The 27,314-nt window shown below is 40.3% G+C and overlaps 1 protein-coding gene across 19 annotated transcripts; it reads left to right on the top strand.

Moving 5' to 3' along the window:
* Window positions 1–126: 126 nt before the first annotated feature.
* On the top strand, window positions 127–27,314 carry Pcbp2 (poly(rC) binding protein 2). 19 transcript variants are annotated; one of them, XM_052161829.1, is made up of 15 exons: window positions 127–235; window positions 2,672–2,789; window positions 3,357–3,380; window positions 3,472–3,504; window positions 3,818–3,934; window positions 7,538–7,669; window positions 11,644–11,772; window positions 12,702–12,776; window positions 14,452–14,544; window positions 15,596–15,637; window positions 16,744–16,816; window positions 17,320–17,358; window positions 18,271–18,326; window positions 19,303–19,472; window positions 22,326–23,011. In XM_052161829.1, exons 2-15 carry the CDS (start codon window positions 2,721–2,723, stop codon window positions 22,675–22,677), a joined length of 1,404 nt encoding a protein of 467 aa, XP_052017789.1. In that variant the 5' UTR covers window positions 127–235; window positions 2,672–2,720; the 3' UTR covers window positions 22,678–23,011. The 19 variants fall into 19 exon arrangements, with proteins under 19 accessions (XP_052017789.1, XP_052017788.1, XP_052017771.1 ...); XM_052161811.1 differs by lacking the exon at window positions 22,326–23,011 and adding an exon at window positions 27,105–27,314 and having other exon boundaries at window positions 130–235; window positions 12,690–12,776; window positions 18,274–18,326; XM_052161810.1 differs by lacking the exon at window positions 22,326–23,011 and adding an exon at window positions 27,105–27,314 and having other exon boundaries at window positions 130–235; window positions 12,690–12,776.

Below are 27,314 nucleotides of genomic sequence, written 5' to 3'. Positions count from 1 at the left end.
GCCGCAGCCTGCGCCCTCTCCCGCCCGCCCGCCCTCCGCCCGCCCGCCCGCCCTCCGCCGCCCTCCACCCGCCCCGGGGTCTCTTTCCCCCTTCCTCCTCCTCCACCCCCCCTCCTCCGCCCGCTAGCGGGGCCCCCCTCGCCTTCCCGCCCGCCCCTATTGTTCCGCCCCCGGCCTCCCGCCCTTCCCCTTCCCGCCCGCTCCCCTTTTCCCCTCAGTCGACTCGCGTCTCCAGGTAAGCTTAAAATTTTGTTCTCTGCCCCCGGCAATAGCTTCTGTTTCCTCTCCTGACATCCTTCTTGGCGGACTCCGGTCCCGTTCTGGAGCCTCGGCCTCTCGTAGTTCCTCGTGAGCGTCTACTACTTCACTCTGCTTGCCCGGCCATTCACGCGAGGCCCTGGCTCCAGCGCGGCCTAGTAGGCCTCGCGCAAAGCCTGCCCCCCTCCCCCCCCCTCCCGGTGGCGGCTGCGCAGGAGTCAGGGAGGGCGCGCGCACGGCAGGAGGGGCGGCGGTGGATTTGTTAGTTGAGGGGGGTGGGGGAGGCGATGGCCGGCTTGCTGGCGGGGCGGGTGAGCGCGGCTCCCCGCGGGGGTCAGGCGCTGGCGCAGACACACGAGGAGGCGCTACTTGTCCGGCCCCTCCCCCTGGGTCGCAGCGCCCCCCCCTGACCGAACCGTTTATTCACCCCCATCCCAGTGAAGGGAAGGGGGGGAACTTTTTTTTTTTTATGTGGAAAATGCTTGGATGACCGGGGCGGGGGAGGGGAGTGGGGAGCTGCAGAGTTAAAGGGTAGGCGGACTCCCTGTTACCGAGTTACTCTGACGTTCTCTCGGGTAACGAATTTTGAAATTACAAAATGCCTGCCGCTATAAACCAGACCGAGCTATTTATAGAGGGGTAATTGACTGCAGGATTAACAGCTGGATTCCCAGGATGGGGTACACGTAGATTGACCTACTCAGGAGAGGAATTGACAGGTTTCTCAGATTACTTACACAGCTTGGAGTTAAAAAAAATGCATCTTCATGCTTTACTTAAGAAATGGATTTGTAACTACGTTTTTCGTTTCTTTGCCTTTTGAACTTGTATAACGCTTTTTCTAAAGTGATTAATATATCTGAGTGGGGAAGTGAAAACTAAAGTATAAGAGGGGGTGTTAATCTTTCAGACTCAGTGAATAAGCATTGTTTTTCCATGTATGAAATGTTGATTTGCGAGTTTTTTGACAGCAATTAACTTGTTTCTGGAAATAGTGAACTGATGTGCTTTAGGGATGCATTTATATAATCACTTAACATCCTGGAGTAACCAGAAGATAGTTTGCATTATAGAGAGTGGTGTGACAGCCACTTTAAAGTGCTTTAAAGTATGGACTTTAGGATTCAGAGGCAGGTGGGTCTTTGAGTTTGGAGCCAGCCTGGTGTTAATAGACCGTTCCATTCAGTCTTTGGCAACATAGTGAGGCCCTGTCTCAACCAAACGATAACAAAAAAAAAAAAAACCTCAACAGTATATGTATTGTGTGTGTTTACAGCAAAGTGAAAAACTGACTGTGAAGGGACAAAATTAGTTGTAGGAGAGAAATCATTGATAACTGATTTGAAGGAGTGAATACTTGCCATGCTATTGGAGAAATTTCAGGGCTTGAGACTCTTGGAACTTTCAGTGTTTGGTGTTAAAAGCATTAAAAGCAAAAACATCAAAATGCAAGTTCTTTGTCTATATAAGTAGTTATTTCAATGTTGTTTCAGAGGATATGTACAAAGGGGCTTCTTGGCACTCTATTATGACTGATAAAGCAAATAAGTAATATTTTAGTTCTAAGTTTTTGTTGGAAGAAAATTTGAGACTTAAAAGACTTTAATTGTGTGATAGTCAAAGTTAACATACAAGCACAAGAGAAATTTCTCAAATTGATTAGAGGAAGAATGGGAGAAAAGAACTGAGATGTACAGAATTAAATTTCAGTTGTGAAATGTATCTTCAATAATACTTTTTTCAGTGAGACTCATGAATGAAGTTATTTTTATTGTTATTTTGTGTTACACTGTGACAGCTGCACTTGGTTCTCAATAGGTTGTCCAAGGTAGCCTTGAACTTAAAACAATCCTGTCAAAACTTCTAAAGTGCTGAAACTATACAGGTACCACTACCAACATATTTGAACTAAATCATTTCAAAATCATTTGGTATCCATCAACTTTTGAGATAAGTATATCTCAATTTTATAAATTTCTATACTAAGTACATTTGCTATACTCTATCCTCACTTCTAAATGCTGTCCAGTAGAGAGCAAGTTGAATTTGTCCTCATTGTTGTTAAAAGTTTGTCCAGCTGTTATTTAGTCCTTTCAAAACTTACTCAGCTGAAGGACAACTTTTTGCACTTAAGCAGTTCTCTTAGAACCATTGCCAGGGGAATGGTCAAATCTTTTTCATCTCAAGCATCAGTGGAAACCCTATCATTAATGAGCATACTGGAAACAAAACCTGATCTGTAAGTGTTAAAAGTGTTGTGCTGGGAGTGTTTACAAGTCTGATAGGCTAACACTTAGAGTCAATTAGATAAAACTGAAAATGGCAAAGTGAAAATAACTGGAAAGGAATTACTCTTTATTTTTCCCCTCTTATTTTGGTCATGCTTACATTCAGTTTTTGGCTTTCTCACCAGTGACCAAAGACTTGACCACTCAAAGTCCAGCTCCCTGTAACTGCTAGACATGGACACCGGTGTGATTGAAGGTGGATTAAATGTCACTCTCACCATCAGACTACTTATGCACGGAAAGGTATGCACCAGCTTGGAAAATTGGGTCATAGTAACTGCTACGGGAGGGGCCAGGAAAAGGAGACAAGCATCTTGGAGCTCATCAGATTAGCACTGTGGGACATCTGGCTTTAGCACTCTTTTCTAATGGAGTGTTGTGGGAAAATGGACAGCTTTTACTAGGAAGCCTCAGAGAGCAAAAAAGACTTAACAAGTGGTTAGAGCCAAAAGACATAGCTGCTTGGTAAGGCATTTTGGTGTATGTTACTGTAGCTTAATTTTGGAAGATTTTGTTTTGGATTTTCGGTGGTACTGAAGATTGAACTCAGGATATCTAGGTAAATATCACTGAACTAACTTAGGCCTCTACATATTATAGTTGTGGAATTTAATCACTGATTATTTTCATTTCTTTGATAGCTTCAGTATGAAGTTTTATGGGAAGAAAGGAATAAGTGACTCCCCTCAATTCTTAAATTATTTCTTTGGATTTGTAGTTAACATAGTACTTGGTTAGCTGAACACTTAGAATTTTCTTTTCATTATGATGAACTCTAAATTTCTTAACACTGGAATTTCTCCATTGCAGGAAGTTGGCAGTATCATCGGAAAGGTAAGACAGTTACACTTCAACATTAATTCCTGTTATGTCAGTCTGGGCTGAAATAGCAGTTGGAGCTCATGCTTGACTTTTCCTCTTACAGAAAGGAGAATCTGTTAAGAAGATGCGAGAGGAGGTAAGATGAAAGGAACATTGGGATTGGTAGCCTTGGAAAACCCTTAAAAAGGTCTGTGTGAGATTACAGGGGGAAGAGCTCAAAAAAAGGAAAGAATTTTCTAGCTAATTTGTAATAACAAATAGTATGATAGAAATGAGTTTTGTGTCAAGTCCTAAAAACATAAGGCATATGCAGTAGGTTGAAGACAAGTAGAGCAGTATTTGAAATGTTCCTTCATGTAGCCAGCTTCTTGGCTGTGATATCTAGGACAGACTATTCTGTACAAGTTTAGTTGTTTTTATCGATTAAAATTACTTGTTTTTCTTTCTAGAGTGGTGCACGTATCAACATCTCAGAAGGGAATTGTCCTGAGAGAATTATCACTTTGGCTGGACCGACTAATGCCATCTTCAAAGCCTTTGCTATGATCATTGACAAACTGGAAGAGGTTTGTTGGATCGTTAAGATTGGCCCCCTCCCCCCATACTAGGCATAAAAAAATAAAATTCAAAAGCATGTTAAGTAATTGGGCTATAACCTCAGCTGACTTTTCTAAAGATTTATTTATTTATTTGTAAGTACACTGTAGCTGTCTTCAGAAAATCCAGAAGAGGGCATTAGATCTCAGTAAGTATGGTTGTGAGCCACCATGTAGTTCCTGGGATTTGAACTCAGGACCTTTGGAAGAGCAGTCAGTGCTTATAAGTGCTGAGCCATTTCTCTAGCCCTGACCTACCTACCTTCCTTCCTTCCTTCCTTCCTTCCTTCCTTCCTTCCTTCCTTCCTTCCTTCCTTTTTTCTGAGACAGGGTTTCTCTGTGTAGCGCTGGCTGTCCTGGAACTTACTCTGTAGATCAGGCTGGCCTCGAACTCAAATCCGCCTCCTCTGCCTCCCAAGTGCTGGGATTAAAGGTGTGTTCCACCACTGCCCAGCTCTGACTTTTAAATATAATTTTATTCTGTGTTCATAATGTATGTTTATGGAGGGTGTCAGAAGCCCTGGAACTGGAGTTGTAGACTCTGGGTGTGAGCTGTTACATGACTGGTGGGAAATGAATCTGGTTTATTTGAAAGAGCAGTTACTGCTCTTAACCACCAAGCCCTCTCTTAACACACACACCCCTTTTGGTATGTATGGTTTTGTTTTAGTATTTTTATTTTTTGAGATAAGGGTCTCATTTTTAAGTCTAGCATAACTAGCAGTCCAGATTACCTTCAATACTTGTGGGTTAGGCTCCTAAGTATTGAGATTACATGGAGATATATGTTATCCTTTCTAGTTTTGCCATTTAAAATGTTTTTAGTCATTGTTTCAAAGATGTGCAGTTGCTTTCTTTACAGTTGAATGAACTTAATGTGAATTTTTTTTTGAAATTAGGATCCTGCTGAAAAACTAGAACGTTTTACAAACCCAGTGTGCTGTTGGATTTTAATCTATAATAGATAATACTGTATTAAGAGTTAAGAGGTAAAGCTTTAGGTTACTAGAAGCAAAATAACCATTACTGGTTCTGTTAGAAGGCAGTTCTTTTTCCCTACAATACTTTGAGAGGCTGGACAACTGTTGTCTTAAGTCATGTGTTCAGCTTCATCCTCCTTGCTGTATTGCTGTTTACTTAATTGTGCAATTGATACCATAGGCGGAAAAGTGCTGTTTAGTTGCTGCTTACTGCTCCTTTAAATCTTATCCTTGTTCAGGTCAGAAATGTTATATTTTAACCTCCAGAATTTGCAGCTTAAAAGAATAGTTAGAAATATATGCTATTATTCTTAAAGTAATAGGCTTGGAGTGGTAGTACACATCTTTAATCCCACCAGTACTAGGGGACTGTTGCAGACAGTTCTGAGTTTAAGGCCAGCGGGGATTACATAGTTGAGACCCTATATCAAAAGAAGAAAAAGGTTCTTCACTATGTAAGTAAGCAGTTGACACACCTCACTGGCACATGATAACTAGGTAGAGAAGTGGATTTATTTATTTTCTAGCCTATGTGAAAGCTAACCAATATCACATACATAGCGAGTTAGAGACCCAACATGATCTGTAGAGTGGATTCCAGGACAGCCAGGGTTACACAGAGAATTCGTCTATCAAAAAACATTTTTAAAAATGAATTAATTACTGTGCTGGTAAGTTGATTAATCAAGTAAAGGCACTTGTCCCACAACTGTCATTAATTTAGTTCCTGGGACCCATATAGTGTAAGGAAAAAATTAACTTGCACAAACTGTTCTCTAACCTGAGCACATACTATATTCAATATATTAATGGTTATAACAATATAAAGTGGGATGGTTTAGGATACAGTTATACTGGAAAACCTATCAATAGAGGGTTTTTGTTTGCTTTGCTGGAATAGAACCAAAGGCATCATGCATATTATATAGGGGCTGTTTTTGTATATCTTTGGCTGCCCTAGAACTCTGATCTACCTGCCTCTGCCTCCCATTGCCAGGATTAAAAGCATGTACCCCACTATGCCTGGCTAAGCATAGACTTCAATTCATCTGTTGCTAACTCCAAAACTTTTATTTTAAAGCATTTTAGATAACGTGATTTCAGTGTTTTTAGAGTGGTTTATGTTTGTTTATTGCTATGGGGGAAGTTGAAAATGAGTTAATTGGTATAGATTAAGATGTAGAGAGCATGTGGTAAGCATATAGGAGGCCTAGCACTGCAAAAACACCACACACAGACCTTTAAACAACTTTATTTTTTTTTAAAGATTGATTTATTTGTATATGAGTAACGCCAGAAGAAGGCATCAGATCCTATGACAGATGGTTCTGAGCCCCACCATGTGGTTGCTGGGAATTGAACTCAACTTTCGGAAGAGCAGCAAGTGCTCTTAACTGCTAAGCCATCCCTCCAGCCCTCTCTTTATGTTGATTTTGTAAGAGGATATTTAGTTTGAAATTGGTTACATTGTGTGATATCAGATGTTTTCTATTGCATTGTGCTTTCCAGCTTTGAGAAAAGGTCTTTGATTGAACTGGAATCTTGTCAGCCTTCTAGTTCCTAGGACAGGTGTGTTTCCATATCCAGTGGTGGGATTATGAGCATGCATAGTCATACCCAGGTTTTTTGTTTGTTTTTCTGTATAGCCCTGGCTGTCCAGGAACTCACTCTGTAGACAAGACTGGCCTCCAACTCAGAAATCCACGCCTACCTCTGTTTCCCAGAGTGTTGGGATCACAGGTGTGCACCACCACCACCACCACCACCGCCCGGCCATACCCAGGTTTTTATGTGGGTGGTGCTGGAGGATCTGACCTGATTTCCAGTCCTTATTGCTTGCACAAGCTTTCTACCCTCAGAGCCATCTCGAGATCTCAGTCCCTTGACTCTACTTTTTAAAATTTTTTGAGGCTGGGTGGTGATGGTGGCGCACACCTGTAATCCCAGCACTCTAGGAGGCAGAGGCAGGCGGATTTCTGAGTTCGAGGCCAGCCTGGTCTACAGAGCGGAGTTCCAGAACAGCCAGGATTATACAGAGAAACCCTGTCTCGAAAAAAACAAAACAAAACAAAAATTTGGTAATAGGATTAGAATGTTTGGTTTCATGCATGCTAGACAATTACTTTACTGCTAAGCCGTGCTTCTAAACCAAATGGAACAAAGGTCAGCATATTGAAAGTGTTGCTTTTCTCTGTACCCTTGCTGTGAAGAAAAGTTTGTAGCTGCTTCTACAGTTCCTTTTTCTGTTTTGTGAGCAAAATTCCCAGTCCTCTTTTATTTAGGCTAATAGACCCCCAGTTATGTTATGGCTGGTGATTTCTGCTAGTCAGTGTGGCTCTCTTATTGGAAAAGGTGGTTATAGTTTTGTGTCTACTGGCCTGTAACTCCAGATCTTCTCTTTGTGAGTGCTGAAGTATAAACAGTGTTAACACATTGGGCCCAAAATGTGATCTTCACAGTTTGATATAGTTATGGTACATACATATCCCTAAGTTCAAGAGTTAGTAATTATTTTATGGAAGATAAGGCTTTCAAGTATATATACATATCTATTTATCTTTTTGGTGTTTTAAGCAGTTTTCTTTTTTAACAGGACATAAGCAGCTCTATGACCAATAGCACAGCTGCCAGTAGACCCCCGGTTACCTTACGACTGGTGGTTCCTGCTAGTCAGTGTGGCTCTCTTATTGGAAAAGGTGGTTGCAAGATCAAGGAAATAAGAGAGGTTGGTGTTTGTTTTCAAATATCTCTTTGCCTTTTTTGTTTTTATTTTTGCCTTGATTGTCCTGACTATGTAATCTCTATGAGAACCACTTACCTTTGTTTCCTGAATGTGTACACCATTACACATACCCATACCAAATTGTGTTTGGACTAGAAAAGGTTAGCATTTGTTGTGAAGATTTAAGAGGGGATTGATGGTAATGCAGGTTTGTAATCTTAGGACATAAGAGACTGAAAAGGGAAACTCCTAGGCTAGTTTACTGTGGGAAGTTTAGGAGACTATCTAAAAAATAAAAGATGGATTCAGGTGTGGTGGTACATACCTTTAATACCAGCACTTGGAAAGAAAGGCAAGAGGGTTAGCTTGAGGTTAGAATGATCTATGCAGCAAGTTCCAGGCCAGCCAGGGATATACAATGAAATCCCCTCAATTAAAAAACAAACAAACAACAACAACAACAAAAGAGTGGGATTAAAAAAGAGTGTCTATATTTTGGTCCTTTTGTAGAGTAGATTGCTTAGCAAGTATGTTGAACCCTTGTACTGCTTCCATAGGACACCTCCCCGATCATGATTAACATCCCATGAAGACTATAGTGTGATGGTATTAAAGTTAATTAAAAAAAAACAAATTTTATTTTGTGGTGTACTAGGTTAATATGTAGGGCCTTACAGATGCTAGGTGGATGTTCCTTTACTGAGCTACATGCCAGTACACTACTCTGTACCCTGCTTTAATTTTTAAATTAAAGCTATGCTGTTACTAACCTATACTATTCTGGACCTTATATACATTTACTAAGTAATCTTGCCTCTGTCTCCCAAGTGCTGGGATTAAAGGCCCACCACTGCCCAGCTTGTCCCAGTTTTTTTGGCATATAGTTGCTATTCTTTTTTGGGACAAGACCTCACTGTTTACCCATGGTTTTCCATTTAGTTCCCCCTCCCCACATATGCTCTGTTTTTAGTTTTGTTTGGGTGTGTGTGTGTGTGTGTGTGTGTGTTTGTGTTTTCCCCCCTGGCCAAGCTTGTTGGCTAACACCTCCCACCTCCAGGGATTCTCCTGTTTGTCTTCAAGTCTTAAGGTCACAAATGTAAACCCCCTCCCTTGCTTTTTCGAGTGTTCTTGGTTCTTGTGCTACAAGCATTTTCTTGGTTTTTTTGTTTGTTTGTTTGTTTTTGGATATTTTTTTTTCTTCAAGACAGGGTTTCTCTGTGTAGCCATGGCTGTCCTGGAACTCACTTTGTAGACCAGGTTGGCCTTGAACTCAGAAATCCCACTGCTTCTGCCTCCCTGAGTGCTGGGATTAAAGGAGTGGGCCACCACCGCCCAGCTGACCCATCTTCTTTATACCTATTCCCATTAATTGTAATTACTTAGTATATTATATAAGCACATGTGGCTGTGGGTTCACTGGTATCTAACTTTGGTGGGTAGATGAAGATTGGGTTTCAAATGTTTATGCCTACTGAACCACTAAAATTTTTTTTTTCTTTTTTTGGTTTTTTAAGACAGGGTTTCTCTGGGTAGCCCAGGCTACCCTGGAACTCACTCTGTAGATCAGGCTGGCTTCTGCTTCCAAAGTGCTGGGATTAAAGGTGTGCGCTACCACTGCCCGGCTATTTTTGTTTTTTAAAGATTTATTTATTGTTATATGTAAGTACATTGTAGCTGTCTTCAGACACACCAAAAGAGGGTGTCAGATCTCATCACTGATGGTTGTGAGCCACCATGTGGTTGTTGGGATTTGAACTCAGAAGACCTTCAGAAGAATAGTTAGTGCTCTTAACTGCTGAGCCATCTCAGCAGCCCTATTTTTTAAGGTTTATTTATCATATATATGTGAGTATGCTGTTGCTGTCTTCAGGCATACCAGAAGAGGATACAGTATGCAATTACAGATGGTTATGAGCCACCATATGGTTGCTGGGAATTGAACCTTGGACTTCTGAAAGAGCAGTCAGTACTCTCAGACGCTGAGCCATCTCTCCAGCCCTATTTTGATTTTTTTTGAGACTGGGTTTTTCTGTAGCCCTGGCTGTCCTGGATCTCACTCTATAGACTAGGTTGGCCTTGCACTTAGGGCATCCTGCCTCTACCTTCTTAGTGCTGGGATTAAAGTCATGAGCCACTTGTAGATTTATTTTGAGTTGTGTGTATATATGTTTGCCTCTTGCATGTGAATTAGGTTTTTGCAGCCCTTGGCTGGAGTTTTCATGTATTGGGAGTGAACTTTTGTGGGTTCTAGGAATTGAATCCAGGTCGTCATCGACGTCTTCTGTTTTAAAGAATTTATTTTATATATATTTATATATTACATATATATGAGTATACTGTAGCTGTCTTCAGACACACCACAATAGCACATCAGATTCCATGACAAGATGGTTGTGAGCCACCATGTCGTTGCTGGGAATTGAACTCAGGACCTCTGGAAGACCAGTCAGTGAGTGCTCTTAATTGCTGAGCCATCTCTCCAGTCTACAAGAACAATATATGCTGTAAATCCAGAGTCATCTCTAAGCCTAAAAGAATTTAATAGGTTTATGTGTAAACTTTTAGCCTGCCTGCCTGTATGTATGTATGTATGTATGTATGTATATATACTACTTATGTGCCAGTTATCAGTGGAATTCAGAAAAGAGATGGATTTCCTGGAATGGGGTTATAGATGGTTGTGAGCTCCATGCTGGTAGTGGGAACTAAACCCAGGTCCCCAGCAATAGCAACAAATAGTCCTAGCCATTTTTCCATTCCCTTAAAATAATAATTAAAAATGTTATAGTAGGACTTACTCACTATGTAGACCTGGCTGCCTAGAACTCATTTTTGTAGACCAGGCTGGTTGTGAATGCAGAGATCCTCCTGCCTCTACATCTTAGGTGTTGGTAATTTAAGGAAGATACAACATGCCCCCTTGAAACACTTTATTACATTTTGTGGGGGTTGGGGGAGGGAGAGAGGATACACTTGCTTGGTCAGGACAACTTGCAGGTCTTGGTTTTATTTTTCTACTCTGTGAGTCCACCAGAGATTAAATATAAGTTAGGCTTGTCAACAGACATTTTTACCTCTTGATCTATCATGCTGGCATTTCCCTACCTATTTGTTTTTCTTTTTTTAAAGACAGTCTCTATTTCCCTTTTCCTTATCAGCTTTTTATGACATTTTTCATGTCTAAATGAAATGTTACTAAATGGTTCCAAAACTAGTCGGAATATTTTGAAGTCTTTGTACAGGATTGTTGTTTTTGTTTTTGTTTGGTTTTTTGGATTTGGTTTTTTCGAGACAGGGTTTCTCTGTATAGCCCTGGCTGTCCTAGAACTCACTCTGTAGACCAGGCTGGCCTTGAACTCAGAATTCCTCCTGCCTCTACCTGCCAGAGTGCTGGGATTACAGGCGTGTGCCACCACCACCCGGCTTGTTGTTTTGGTGCAGGAATAAGTGCTTGTGGGTGTGGGGAAAGGTGGTTTTAGTTAAGTTTATTGAGATAGTCTCTCACTATATGCCAGGCTGGTTACAAACGTGTTTTCATCTTTGACCTTTTCAGTGATAAGATTATAAGTGTAATCACCAGTTTAAGATATTCTTTTGATGAGTACTTGGAGTGGTATCTGGCAACGGGATTGAGGAGAATATTTGCTCAATAAGAGAATGAACGGGTTGATATTTAGAGGACTTTGTTTGACCCACAAACCTTTCATTACTGGGTAAGAGTAAGCTGTATAGAAAGGACTTTTTTTCTGAGTACAGGTTAAATGTAGGCTGTTACTCAGATTTATTCTTGTCTCTCAGAGGTTATTTTATTTTTAACTTAACTTTAATAAGTTAGTAGTATCTGGAGTAAGGAAGAATGGGAAATGAGAAAGGGTGGAAATAAGGATCTATTCTGAAGCTGATATTGGAAGGAATTGAACAGATTTTCTGATTTTTTTTTTTCTTCTTTTTTTTTTAAATTTCCTTTTACCCTAAAGAGTACAGGGGCTCAGGTCCAGGTGGCAGGGGATATGCTCCCCAACTCAACTGAGCGGGCAATCACCATTGCTGGCATTCCGCAATCCATCATTGAGTGTGTCAAACAGATCTGCGTGGTCATGTTGGAGGTAAGCCCTCAGGCTCATGCTGGTGGTGGGGGTGATTCTCAGAGGGTGTAGGGGGGGGGTGAGGGGCAGGGGAGACTGATCTATATTTAGTAAGACGAGAATTAGTGGAAACTGTTAAGAGGCTTATCAGTAGCGGTGGGTAAAGTTGTTCCCTGAGTTCATATATTCCTTCTCCAAGGTTTTGATGTATCTTAGTCTGTGAGCAGACTGGATCTAGCAGATTGGATTTAGCAGATAGGATCTGCTAGAAAGCAGTTGTCTTGTAGTTCAGAATGGTCTAATAATAGTGTGGGTAGGGGAAGATAGAATATAAGGACTTCCGGAGTTTTGAAACACTAACTAACCTTTTGAATTTCTTGACATTGATACATTCTCTATTTTTTTTCATTTTGAAGCAGGATATATTCAAAACAATATTTATAGGAAAACTATCAATGATGGGATTTCTGAGTGAATTATGAAGTCCTGCTGTATATTCTGCAGCAAAAAAATGATGCAAATTAGATCTCTTGAATTAGAGATGGCCATATGAATCATAAAAAAATTTTTTTTGTCACTGAACCATTTATGAATTTCATATCCAACTGTGCCTTTATGTCTTAAATAACAAAAATGTGAGATCCTAAAAATTACCATATATCTCTTCTACACATATCTTTTTGTGTGTGAATTACATGTATTTACAAGTGTGGAAATCATGATTAAAATTATTTCAAAACCTTGTCGTTGAGAATTAGTATGAGCCAACATACTAATCCATAAACTTTCTTCTTGCTTTTTAAAGACAACCAATCATCTACAACTTATTAAGTAAGGGGCTGGAAAGAATAGTTTTTATTTAACTGACCTGTGTGTGCTATAGCCACACAGCTGAAGCAGTTTTGAAACCTTATCTCTTTTTGTTTTTTTCCCCTCTGACTCTCTCCCAGTCCCCCCCGAAGGGCGTGACCATCCCGTACCGGCCCAAGCCCTCCAGTTCTCCAGTCATCTTTGCAGGTGGTCAGGTAAGAAAACACTTACTGGTGGGCTAGAGTGAAGGAAGATTATATTTTAAATATCAACTTTGCCAGCAGCACACCAAGCTACTTTGCATGCTTGCTGAAAACTTGTACTTTTGGCCATAGTTTGATTTGCTTTTGTTTTTGTTTTTTTTATTGAAGAAAGTTTTGAATGCCAAGACCTTATTTTTAGCAGGCAATGGAAGTTTTGTAGACACTCAGAAATTGGTTGCTGATTTAAGGTGGTTTGGATTAGAGTTAAATTCCTCCAGTGTCATCCCTATATCAACCATCCCATCTACGGTTTTGTATGTGTGGAATGATGGAGGTCTAAGTAATGATAGCAAAGGAGTTTGACCTCTGGAAATGCTGGATGGTGGTTTCAAATGGGATGGGGGCATGATGAGATCAGGTCCTAAATTTGAGTGTCCTACAAATTTTCCCACCCCTTCACCTCACCTCCCCTACTCCTACCCTTTTATCCCCCAAACTCCAGTTTGTTGTTCCCCAGAGTCTTAACCTCCTAAACACTGGTTTGAAACCCCATGGTATAATTGAAATCAACTGGAGTAAGAGGAGCATAGGATGGGGAGAACATACTGGGCTGTAGTGTGAGAACACCAAAGCATTCTCAATGCCTCATTTATCCTTAACAGTTTATTCTAAAGTTAGAGTTGTATGAGAAGATTGATGAAGGTCATGATAATAGTGTATTTTGAAGGTTAGTGTTTTCTTGAGTAATAGGTAAACCAGTTTTTAAAATACTGAAGTTCAGGTTAAAATAGTGACCTTTGCCACTTGGGGCTACCCTATTTAAAAGCATTTATGCTTAACTACTTATATTTTTTATTTGTATTTGAAAACCATTTGAAAGGGGAAAGCATCAACTTGGAGTTGATTCCTCATTTTATTGAAATAGAATGAAAGTGAACAAGTTTATGTCTTGCTAAGAGTTTTCCAAGTAGTCATATTGCAGTGTTATATTGAGATGTGTTAGAACTTTTAGCATTAGCTTTGTTTTTAACAGGTTTGTCAGGGCTGTCAATATAAGTACTGGGGCAAGATTAGCAGCAGCTCAGTCATTGTAGACAGGAGGGTTAGCCTTAGGCGTCATCCCTTTTCTCATAGAACTCTTAAGTTCTCCAGTGCTGTGTCACCCACCAATCCTTTGCACGACAGTCTGTCCTTCTTCCTTATCTTCATTCCCATCACTCCTCTCCCTTTGTACCTCTTTGCTTCCCACCCTCCCTCCCCTTATTCAGTTAACTGCCCTCTAAAAGCTTACTGCTTCTTCCATCACTTGCCCTGTTATGGGTCATTCCCATGGGCTTTTTTATAAGTGGACCAGTTCATACAGTGTCCAGAGATGGACCTGTGTCTTCTGTTACAAAGTGGGCTCTGTAGGGGTTAAAGTTAATCCTACAGTGACCAAGACCTGGCATCAGCTCTCTTTCCTCACCCCTCACTTTTACTGAAAACCCAATTGTGCAGTGTCATCTGCCACTAGGTAATTTTTCTTTTTTAATTCACTGATTACAGCTCGTTTCAAATCTGTGTTGTGAGCTCCTTTTTAAAGGAAACAAGAGAAAAATAAACAACTTTTTTTTGGTGTGAATTTCATGCTGGTGACAAGGTGCCGGATTGACAGCCCTGGAGACTGAAATCCTCTATTTATCCACAGGACAGGTACAGCACAGGCAGCGACAGTGCGAGCTTTCCCCACACCACCCCGTCCATGTGCCTCAACCCTGACCTGGAGGGACCACCTCTAGAGGTGAGAGGGGATGTTCAGTCTCCAAGGCTCACTCAATCCTTCCGCCTCAGCCGAGACTGCCAACACACGGGGGGCGAGTGGCGCTGGTGATTTTTGTGCTGTGGACACCACCTGTCCACGGGGACCTGGACTGACCTCCCCACCTCATTTCACACAGGCCGCGTAGCCCACCAGATGGTAACACCAACTTTTTTTTTTTAAACTTTTTTTTTTTTGTTGTTATTCAATCCCTCTTTTCCCTCTCCCACTCCTCCCATCCCATTTTCACCTTCCCACCCCTACCTGGGTGTGCTTTTGGGGGTAATGGCTACTGTGCACTGTGATGTGAGGAACTTCACATTGTGTTAAGTAACCAGCTACACCTTCTCCCCCATCCCTTCTTTTATTCCTTTCCTCCTTGCCCTCCCCCCCAACTCCCCGTTATTGCCTAAAAGACCAAGCTCCCTTTTTGGGAGAATCTGGTGTGGGGAGGAGGGCACAGTGGGAGCTGCAAGTACCTTTTATGCAGGTGGGTGGGCAAAGACAGGATTTAACAAATTATCCTCTCCCACTCCCTGCCCCCAATGCTTCTGTGGTCAGGTCCCTAGTGTTAGAGACCTAGCTAGCTTCTAGTGCACTTAAGTTCATAGGCAGTGTTTGAATACATGCCGTGCAGGTTTGTGTAGATGCAAATCATTTATTTATTATATGATTACTATCTTGTATTGAATATATAGCGTGGCGGGATTGGTCAGTCAAGGAATTGCTTTAATTTTTATTTTCTACATTTTTTGTTAAAAAGCAAATATGTATATTTTGCTTAAAGAGAATTTGCATATCCTTATATCCTTCTTAGAGGATCCCTGGAAAAAAGTTAATACTGTATTTGGGACTCAAAGAAGGCCAGCTCAGGGCTGACAATTGAGAGATTTCATCTACTGCCTCAGTCCCTGGGCCTCCCTTTCTCTAGTTCAACTCTGGCTTCCTGGCTAGTTGAAAACTTGTCTTCCCCCCACATTGGGTTGCTGTCCATGATTGGTGTTTAATAGGAACTGTTTTCCTCCTTTTGTAGGCCTATACCATTCAAGGACAGTATGCCATTCCACAGCCAGATGTAAGTTTTTATTTCATTTATTTTGAAAAATTCCCTCTCGATCCAAAATTGTCTGAATCCTTTCTCCTTAGGCAGGAGTAAGTTGGGTCTTGAACATTTGTGGTGTTATGGCTTAAAAGGTGAACCTCACAGTACCAATTTGTTTGCCTTTGAATGTAAAACCCCTAGAAATTATGTATCCATAGTATGTTGTTAATATCTTGGCACAATTTAAACTGTCAGTGAAGTGTGCTTCCCTTAAGTAATTTCTTTGGGCAAGTGGGAGGATGGATTTGCCTTTAGGTGCTGAGGGTTTATTTATATAAGGAAGCTACGAAACTGGTTGTTAGACTTCAGTTCAAACTTTATTAAAGAACTTCTTATTTTAGAGTGCTAGTGTTTGGATTTTTGTCCTTTTTTTTTTTTTTTTTTTTTGTTCTTGCGCACGCTTCTTTTATATTTACTAATCCTTTCAGGTGCCAAGCAGTAGACTTTGAAAGTTGGGTTTGGTTCTTGATTAGTGGAAGCCCCTAGGAGAGGAGTGAAATAGACTGGTTAAGGGATTATTTTATCACCAGTTAGGACAATTATCTATGAGTATTACATATAAGATAATTGGAAAAATATTTGTTGGGGACTAAGCCCAGTTTGGTTTCTTGTTAAACTTCTCTCCTCCTTGCAGTCTCCCTGCCCCCCTCAACTCCTTCCCTTTTCCCAGTACTGGTAGAACCCTGCATGGTGTGTCTTCCCTAGCACCACTGCACAGTTTGTTTTTCTAGCCTGTCTGTGCTTGTCCCTGGGGCAACCGTTGGCAATGGCTGCATATACCTCCATTAAACAGTCCACAGGGGATAATAGTTGGGCTGGTATTACTGCTTTCTTTTTCACATACCCCAAATGCATTCATCTGTGGTATACTGACATCCTTTCTATTTCTAACTTTTACCTGTCATATTCTGCCTGTCCTCTGGATTGTACTGTAAGCCCCATTCTTATCCTATGTTATATTTGGAATAGTAGATTCAACTTTGGGAATCAGGAGCCATATGCATTTTCACATCTGAGTGTGCTTGAGTCCTGACTAGATTACCCTTCTAATGCTCATCTCTCCTGTTTCCTTCATGCAGTTGACCAAGCTGCACCAGTTGGCAATGCAACAGTCTCATTTTCCCATGACCCATGGCAACACCGGATTCAGTGGTATGGATAACTCAGTGTTATTTCTGTCAGGTGTAGTACAAGATAGAGGCCAGTCCCAAGGTCTCAGCTTGACAACTATTTAAAACAAAATTCATTATCATCCAGCATATGCTGGTTTAAACTTGACCTACTATGGCTAAAGGAGGTAATGTGTTTGTTAACATGATTTTCATTTGGGGTGAGTTAATTATAAAACAGTAAAATTCCCTGGAAGGTTTGGGGTGAGGTCTGGGGATGCTTGTCAGGAAAAGGGTAGGCTGATATTTCTTGTGACCAATCCTGATAGTGGCCACCTTGATCTGATTAGCATCCCCTTTTTCTCCACCAGGTATTCACAAGACTTGGGTAGAGACAATCCAATTGTTCCAAATTGTGTAGTGTATTTTTTGTTTGCTTTGTTTTGATTTGGGGCTTTTTTTTTTTAAATTTTATATATAAGGAATAACTTGTCCGATAGGGTTAGAATGAGACCACCAAACTCATTTTCACTTGTATCTTAACAGGCATTGAATCCAGCTCTCCAGAGGTGAAAGGCTATTGGGGTAATGATTAAAAAAAAAAATCTGTAGTATTCTACTGTTATTAATAAACTGGTGGGAGTCTTGTTTCACTGCCCATAAAACATACCAGCAACATGCACATATGGCAGAGAGGAGCTGAGAGAGCAAAGGGGTGGGCCTGGTGCCCCTTAGGGTCCCTTGATGGATCTGGCCAACCACCTTCTAAAAATGTAGTTGAGGCAGGACTAGAAAGAATGGTGAAGAGTTAGCCAGCCCTAGTGGCCTAGTCCTGGTGTTCTTATGAATGGTAGGGGAATTTGTGATGGGATTGGTTTTCTTTTTTTTTTTTTTTCTTTTTTTCTTTTTTTCTTTGGAAAACAAAACAAAAGACAGAATAATTAGAGCAAAAGACACAATAAATCTGGAGAAATAAATTTCCCTCAAACAGATTACCATTTTATCTATTGGGTCTTTTAAGTCTAGTTCAGGAGGATAGAGGTGGAGGGTGTTAACTCTGGTAGCAGTATAATGAAAACAATTTTGTGTGCCAGGAGTCCATGATAACCCAGTAACAATGTTGGCACTGATTTTAGTGAGCATTGGACAAAATAAAATCAGGACACAACAGTAATCTTAATCAGAAAAGGCATTTGATGTTTAGACTTTGCTTCTGTTTAAGAATATCACACTCTTGCCCCTTTTTATCTTTGTACATACTAGTCTGGGCTTTACAGGAAATGGCATGAAATCAGCTATTCTGATTGTACAGAAGAATCTTTCCAGCATTACTTTTGATACCCCTCCCATCTTTCCTACTTGGAGGCTTCAGAGTTAGTGATGAACCCCAACAGCCAATGCTGGGTTTCCATTTTATTTTCTTCTGTTAGTTTAATTTGCAGATCACTGATTCTGAATGCTGTGCATTAAATTTTGTTGCTATTTTCTGTCTTTTAGCAGGTTTGGATGCATCTGCTCAAACTACTTCTCATGAACTCACCATTCCAAATGATGTAAGTGTAATTAAACTATGTTAGAAGTCTGAAGGAAACCTTACTAGAGAGAATTGATATAATTAACTGTAAACAGTTTTCAAGCCAGGCGGTGGTGGTGCACGCCTTTAATCCCAGCATTTGAGAGGTAGAGGCAGGTGGATTTCTGAGTTCGAGGCCAGCCTGATTTACAGAGTGAGTTCTATGATAGCCAGGGCTATAAGGAGAAACCCTGTCTTGAAAGAAAAAACAAAACAACAACAAAATAGTTTTCAAAGACAGAAGAACCTCTTCTGTCCTGTAGTAAGTCTTTCTTTTCTCTTAAAGCATCTGGAACTTGGGTGGTGGCGTGTGCCTTTAATCTCAGCACTCTGAGTTCAAGTTAGCTTGATAGCTTGAAATATGTAGTGAATCCCTGTTTTCCCCAAAAGAACATTAGAATTTAACTTTGTGCTTTTGGAGAAGATATTCTAGAGTGATAGTATATCTGCCCTTTCTACAAGTGGGTCTGTTTAGGTTCTAGAATAAAATTATAATAGAGTCAATGTCTTAGTCAAGCCACAGTTAACATGTTAAGGCATTATTAACTCTTTAGTACTAGATAATGCAAATGTACTGGAATGCAAAAACAAATTTGAGATTCTTTTCGTATCATAAAGTGGAAGGATGATTTCACAAATTTTTGACAGCCCAACAGAGAAGGCACTGTTGATCTAGTTGTAGCTAACTCAACTTGATTTCAATATTGCTCCGGTTAATTTGTGGGGATAGAAACAAAAGCTAATCCTTGGGATGAGAAACTGGCTTGGAGTTTGCATTGATTTGTAATTAATCACAGGAATTGAAGTGAGAACTTCAGGTTTTAAAATTCAAGGTTTTAATAGCAGTATACCAAAGGATTGTGGAGTGCAAATTTAGACAAAAATTGGTAAATAGTATTCTTGTGTGTAGCTGTGCAACTCTTAATTTGTCTTTGTTTTGTTGTTTGTTTCTCAAGCTGATTGGCTGCATAATCGGGCGTCAGGGCGCCAAAATCAATGAGATCCGTCAGATGTCTGGGGCGCAGATCAAAATTGCAAACCCAGTGGAAGGATCTACTGATCGGCAGGTTACCATCACTGGATCTGCTGCCAGCATTAGCTTGGCTCAGTATCTAATCAATGTCAGGTAAGTTTGACCAATCTTTTTGCTTTACTGTGTCAACATAATGGGGAGGGAGGGAGGAATTATGTAACAAGTGTGGGGTTTCCCCTCCCCCACAAAGTTCTGCTTTTCTTCTGTTTTTAATGTAACAGAGAAAACAACCAGATTAGAGTAAGTTTTCATTGGGTTGTTTTGGGTCAGTGGAAAAGGTATATGCCTGTGCTGAATAGGACAGTGCTCTAGTAATAACAGGCTCACTGAAATACAATTGACTTTGGCTTGTTTTCACACATCATGTAGACAGATCAGTTCATTTTTGAATTTGGAGTTCAAAGCACGTTGAATTTTTTAAGGATAATCAGATATCTAAGTAGCTTCTTAGAAATAGCTGTCATCATTTTGCAAACATTTTTCAAATGACAAGTATGTTCTATTTGTGAAAAAATGAAGCACAGACATAGGGCTCTAGATACATTAGTATTTTTTTTATCCTATTGCTCACCCTATTCTCAAACTTCCATAAATGACTTCCTTGGGTTTGGGGTTTTTTTTGTTTTGTTTTGGGTTTTTGGTTTTTTTTTGGATTTTGGTTTTCTTTTGAGACAGGGTTTCTCTGTGTACCCTGGCTGTCCTGGAACTCACTCTGTAGACCAGGGTGGCCTCGAACTCAGAAATCTGCCTGACTCTGCCTCCCAAGTGCTGGGATTACAGGCCTGCGCCACAACCGCCCAGCTTCCTCAGGTTTTATTTCCTTATATTTAGGTTCTGTTGCTATACTCTCAATTGTAGGACAATTGTGTATAGTCAAATGTGTGCATTGCATCCTACTGGATGTTTGTTCCTTAGGCACTGCTTCAGTCACATTTTCAAATGGACTTAGTTAATCTTACACGGGAAGACCTCATTATCTTTTTTGTATTTATTCTCTTCCACATAAAAATTAAGAGTTCCTGAATCTAAGAAAAGGTTTTAGGGATATAAAGTCTATATTCGTGTTAGATGTGCTTATGTATTTACACCAGACCCTCTTATCCCTAGTTGTAAACATTGTCAATTTGCCTTTGGTGGTCTTTTATATTTGTATGTCTGTGCTTTGAGCTAATGCTGTAAAAAGGGTGATATCAGCCCAGCGGTGGTGGCACATGCTTTTGAATCCCCCATCAAATGGGAGGCAGAGATAGGTGGACCTCTATTTGAGGTTCAGCTAGTCTAGAGTGAGTTCCAAGACAACCAAGGCTGCACAGAGAAACCCTGTCTTGAAAGGAAAAACAAAAACAAAAAAACAACAAAATTGTATCTAGACATACTTTGTTTTATTACTATGTCAAGTTTTTAATATTGAATTAAATAATAGTAATACTATACAGAGCCTAATTAGTAAAAAAAACTTATTTCTAGTTCACATAGGAGGTAAGTTTTATGTAGTAAAATAATGCTAGAAATTGTTACTTTCAGCTTTTGATAAGCTTATCTTAAATGAGATAGCTCAAATTATAATTTTAAATTTGACTTTGGTGTTTTAATAAGGTAGTGTCTACATTGTAAGGAGGCAGAGAGCTTCATTACTTGAAGTCACCGCAGAATTGCTTTAATTAAACAGCTGAGTGAAACTATGCAAACATTGGATTTGGATCAGAATTTTTTAAAGCCTTATTACCAGTGCCAGAAGATGCACAAATCTGCTTTTTATCTTCTCTACTTGGCCCAGTTTAAGAAAAACAAACTGGTTTTATTATTTTCATTATTGGCTTAAAAGCATTTCTTCTGTACTCCTAAGCTTTATTCACAGGGATTTGTGTCTTTGTGGTTCATTGCTGTGACAATTCCTTAATTGGACTGGCTCTGTACAAGCTAAATAGTTATAAGGAGCCTTTCTGCTCTTCAAAGTAGGCTTGTGGGGTAGGTTGTCTGATCTCAGCAATTGTCTAAAACTCTGGCTTAGATAAGGACTATATGGGGCCTTATTTTAGTATTAGAAACACAATATTTTTGCTTTTCAAACACAAAAGTTGGTAGTACTTGATTATTTTCAACTCTGAAGTCTAGGAATGGTCAATTAATACAAAGAGGCTACTTTCCACCAGAACGGCTTCCCTACATCTTATCTACCTTCTTTTCAGCATTTTTCTTTGAAAATGCTATATTCTTTGTAGTCTATTCAGTGACCTATTTTGGACTTCTTTTGCCTTCTTCCATTTAATATTTTGGTTCATTTGCCATGCAGATGTAAATAGGTAAATATGAGCTACAGGAAAAATTGTGTTAAGCATGCACGGTGATTCACACTAGTAGCACTGAGGAGACTGAGGCAAGAGGCTCCAGTTCTAAGCTAACCTGGGCTACACAGATCCTGTCACTTAAACTTAAAGAGATTTTTGTGTATGCAAGGCAATTCCCACCCATCTTATTCTTTGTCCATTTTGTTTTGAAAGAGGGTTTTAAAGTTGCCCTAAAGGCTATTCCCTATTGTAGCCCAGGCTGGTGTGGACTCTAATTATTTGCCTCAGCTTTTGTAGTAGCTGTGCCTCCATGGCTTGGCCACTGGCTTACTCTGGTTTCTGGGTTGGGTTAATCTATCAGATAGTTGAAAGTATGTGCTCTATGATTCCTTTTCCCACTCTTGTCTGCTGTGCTTTATCAAAGTAGTTTTGAACAGGATTGTGTGTGACAGGGGTGGGGTGGGGGAAGTGATATGTATTTTAGAAGGTGGGGCAGAAGGTATAGAAGTTTGTTATAAGTTGATATTAGATCTTCCTAAATGGCAGCCAAAGGCAGTTACTGATATAACTGAAGCGGATTTTGTCCTGTACTTTTTCCCTATTGTGGTCTTCCCTTCCACCCACCCGTTTTTTTTGTTCCTTTTTTCCTCTGTTACAGTTTAGAAAACGCTAAACCCTCCTCCCAGGCAGCCTCCGTCACGATCCCTGATCACCTCAGCATCAACCTCTCTCAACCCTCCACCCCTTCTTCTTCTTCTTCCTCCTCCACCACCACCCCCTCGCTCGCCACAGCGGGGACTTCCGACGCACCCTCCAGCCTCCCCAACCCTCTTCCGACCGCCCCTTGTGTCTCCAGTCTGCTTGGCATGAAACCCATCCCTCTCCTGGCTCTAAATGTTGTGTCTGCTGCTAAGGGTACCGGGGCTTCAGCTACCACCACCACCACCTCTACTGTGCCATGTGTAACTAACAAACTGAAAGGCGAGAAGCAGAGATTCTCTCCCTACTGAGTGAGATTATCTTGGCATTTCCTCAAGTATTGGTTCATTTTGTTTTTCTTTGTTAACATTGGTGAGAACCAAATTATTGTGAGCTTGTGATCATTTTCTTTTACTACTTTGGGGGATAACTGGGTGGGGATGGGAGCAGGGGTAATACTTGTTTAGGTTAGGTCTTCACAGCTCAGTGCCTGTTCAGAGTCTGACTTGTTGATTGAAATCTTTATCTAGAGCCACAGTTCTTACTCTCTATTTCTGTTACTACACATTTTTGTAGCTTTATTCTGCCTTGCAATATAAACAATGTGTTAGGCTCTGTGTTGATGAATAAAAGCTTCTCCTTTAATACTTTTTTTTTTTTTTACTTTAAATTATTTAATGGTTAATGGTATCAGTTGGCCTTCTTGGCCAAATCTGTGTTTCTAGTTATAATAAAGTTGCCACAGTAAGAACAGTAGTTCACTGTGTGATGTGACGGGTGAAGGGTGGGGATTTGTGATTTGTTCCTTGTCAGATTGGATGGCTGTGTAGCCTACTTGGGATTTTCTGTATCCTACATGAATTTTGTAATACTTTGTCAATATTTCCAAGTAGAAGGGTCTTCAGTAGTATAAATACTGATGATCCTTCATTATTGATAAGAAGCTTTTAAGTCAAGAACAGTTTTCTTTACTTTGCTAACACCAGTCGGTAATGTGAGGTGTCTTTGTCTGAGCTCTTTACTCTGGTGAGTAGTCATTTCAAAGGTATATACTGACTTTAGCCATAAGATGGGCAGTGGTCAGTGTCAGAGTCAAGTAGCTTTTGCCTATATTCCTTTAATGGATCATTAAATATGCTTCTGAGATACTAAAGAGGGCTTATAGATGGATTGTTGTTCATTCTAAATATTGCTCAGTCACGTTCATTTACTTTGTATTTCCTACCTGTCACTAGCAACAGTATCATGAGTGGGAAATAATATGCTTATATTTGAATGAATTCTGGGAATTTATGAGTGGGAAATAGAAAAGAGGTCCTAAGAGAATTATAAACTTTATGAATGATTCGTCAGTACTATTTGTTGGGATATGCTTTTACACAGTGCTACACTTAGCTCATGATATGTGTTTTCTCCTTTTTTCTGGGGTGGGTCTTGCTCCCAGACCAGAAAGCTATATAGTAGTTTACTGCCTAGGTACACCTCGCACTTTTTTTCCCCAAAGATTTATTATATGTAAGTACACTGTAGCTGTTTTTAGACACCCCAAGAGGGTATCATATTTGTATACAGTTGGTTGTTGTTGTTCTTGCTTTGTTTTTTGAGACAAGGTTTCTCTGTGTTGACTTGGCTGTCCTGGAACTCACTCTGTAGACCAGGCCAGCCTCGAACTCAGAAATCCACCTGCCTCTGCCTCACAAGTGCTGGGATTAAAGGTGCGAGCTACCACTGCCTGGCTATACAGTTGCTTGTAAGCCACCATGTGGTTGCTGGGATTTGAACTCTAGAAGAGCAGTCAATGTTCCCACTGAGCCATCTGACCACGCCCTCAGCAACTTTTAAAAACCAAGATAAGCCATAGATGTTTTTCCACAAGAGAAGAAAATGGTGTTCCAAGGGTTTTGAGGCTTAGGCAGTGGCAGAATATTTGCTGGGCCCTGGGTTTGTTTTCTAGCATTTAAAAACTAAAAGGGGGAGATAACAAAGTCATTTGATCCAAGGTACATATTGTGAGTTTCCTTTACTGGTAGGCAGTGAAGGTTCCTAGATTTTTTTCTTTTTTCTTTTTTTGTTTTTTTGGATTTGATTTTTCTCGAGACAGGGTTTCTCTGTGTAGCCCTGGCTATCCTGGAACTCACTCTGTAGACCAGGCTGGCCTCGAACTCAGAAATCTGCCTGCCTCTGCCTCCCAGAGAGCTGAGATTACAGGTGTGCGCCACCACCGCCTGGCTCCTCGATTTTTTTTTTCTGATGGTCTTTCCCAAACATCCCTTAGGCTAACATTGTTGAACAACATCAGAAAGACATAGTTGCTCATGCTTGTTATTATTAATTTTTCAGTTTCTGGTGTTATTCCAGACTAGCTCTACGCATTTGTTCACATATACCAAGTCTGGGTCATGATTTCCTCCCACCCCCAGACGGTTGTTTGTGTGTGTGTGTGAGAGAGAGGGAGGGAGAGAGAGAGTTAAAATTATGAGTATAACCATCTCTTTGAGATTTTTTTTCTAGAGACAGGGTTTCTCTGTGTAGCCCTGGCTGTCCTGGAACTCACTCTGTAGACGAGGCTGGCCTCGAACTCAGAAATCCGCCTGCCTCTGCCTCCCAAGTGCTGGGATTAAAGACATGCACCACCACTGCCCGGCTGATACCCTAATTTTAAACAAATGTTTTTGGTGTGAAAAATTTTAAGGTCCTGGTGCACTTATATGCGTCTGATCTCAAAAGTCATTGTATTTCTGGCTGAGATTTCCCTCTGTAACTTCTAGTGCATTGCTCTTTAAATTTCTGATAAGTTCTCTAGTGAGAACTAGAAAGCGCTTGCGCTGTTTATATGTCCACAGTGCTACTGCCCTGTATGGTTGTTTTTTGAGATTCTGGATAAAAACTAGCAAGTTATATTGAAAGTTAACTTTCTTCTTCTTTTTTTTTTTTTTTTTTGGCGGTAACATTGAAACTGATCTCATATTATTGAGATTGCTGAAGTATACATATACAGTGCCTTTGGAGTCCTGAAAATGTTGGATCCTGTAGAATTGGAGTAACAGACATTTGTGAGCCACCATGTGGGTTCTAGGAGTAAAATATGATTTCCTGTGTGTGTTTTGTTCTTGCTGTTCATGGGTCCTTGTATTGGGCCAGGCTGTGTATGTACCATAGTGCACAAGTGGAAGTCATTGTCTTCCACTCAGTTTTAGATAGAACTTTGGATCACTGCTGACTTTCCAGTTTTTAGGAATTCTTCTTTCTTTGCTTCTGATTTGTGGTTGATGTGCTGGGACTACAAATGCCATGCAGTATCTACTATACCTGTTTTAACACTGGATTTGTTAAAGTCAGGTCTTTGTGCTTGGGTGACAAATCTTGTATGTACTGAGCCATCTCCACAGCCCTTGTAGGCCTGATGTGAGTTGTGTGCATGCATATATATGTGGGTACGAGGAGTTGTTTTTTCCTCAGTCATCTTTCATTTTCTGAGATTTTTTTTTTTTTGACCGAACTTTGGGCTTACTGATTTGATTAAACTATATGCTCTCCTTTCCACTTCCCCTGCATTGGTATTCCAGGTGTACACTGCCATTTCTGGCATTTTTTACATGGAGGCCAGGTCCTCATTAATTGAACCCCTCATTCCTTTTGAGAGAACTAAGATTCCCTTCCATGCTGCTTTTCACCTACGAGAATCCTCACTCTGCATGGTTTGAGATCTCACATGTATATTTTATGTTTAGGCACATCAGGGTAGTAACAGACAGGACAAATAATTTCTGATTTTAAAGAAAACACAGTTTTTAATTGAAGAATGACTTCTCTGGTTTCTGGGACATACCTCTTCCCCTATGCTATTTGTACATTTAGTACTCATGGTATTAACCAAATATCACAAATGGATGTCAGTCAGCTCTTTGTGAGGTTAAGCAAGTTAACCTTATGGTATGGAACTGAGACAGCTCTAGTCTTCAGATGAGGCATTTTGCTGCTACCCAGTGATAGTGAAATGTACTGAATGCCTTTCTCTCAAAGCTCAATTGTATTCTAGGACCTTAAATGATCTATTTGAAACAAGTAGAGAGGCACTGTATGTAGCCAGGTTTCTCTCCCCCCTCCCCACAGGGTTTCTCTGTGTAGTCCTGGCTGTCCTCGAATTCACTCTGTAGACCAGGCTGGCCTTGAACTCAGAAATTTGCCTGCCTCTGCCTCCCAAGTGCTGGGATTAAAGGTGTGTGCCACCATATCTGGCGCCAGGTGTGTTTTACAAGGAGAATTTGGCACAGTTTTGGATTTTGAAGAGTGAGCTAAGGAACTGAATTGAAGCTTTTTGAAATACTTGTTTTCTTGTTGATATTTGACATGAAATATAAACTTGAAAACAATAATTAAATTCTACACTATAGTTCCTATTCTTGGCTCCTTCCTGTAACTTTAAGCAGTTAAAATTATTTTTTTTTAAATGTCTTGTGTTAGGAGTATAACATTTAAAGTTCCTTCACATTGGTAGGCTGTTCCAGTATAAACACATAATAGGATCAGCTCCTTGAAGGCTAATACTCTCAAGAAATGCTTTCAGTTTCCAAAGAGTAAAACTTGAACACCTCAGGAACCTTAGTTGTAGTGGTATTACATAAACTGCCTTATACACCACAGTACTAGTTAGTCTAAGAAACATTAAAATACCTTGGGGAGATGAACTACTGACTGTAGCTAGGTAAACTGATTTATTCTTGTTTCTGTTTTACAGGCTTTCCTCGGAGACAGGTGGCATGGGGAGCAGCTAGAACAGAGCAGATTCATCCATAATCCCTTTCTGCTGTTCACCACCACCCATGATCCATCTGTGTAGTTTCTGAACAGTCAGCGATTCCAGGTTTTAAATAGTTTGTAAATTTTCAGTTTCTACACACTTTATCATCCACTCATGATTTTTTTAATTAAAGTGTTTTAATTCCTT

This window comes from Apodemus sylvaticus, chromosome 17 (genome assembly GCF_947179515.1).
Source record: "Apodemus sylvaticus chromosome 17, mApoSyl1.1, whole genome shotgun sequence".
NCBI lineage: Eukaryota > Metazoa > Chordata > Mammalia > Rodentia > Muridae > Apodemus > Apodemus sylvaticus.
The sequence above is the reverse complement of the archived record's forward strand: the minus strand, read 5'-3'. Positions and strand labels throughout refer to the sequence as shown.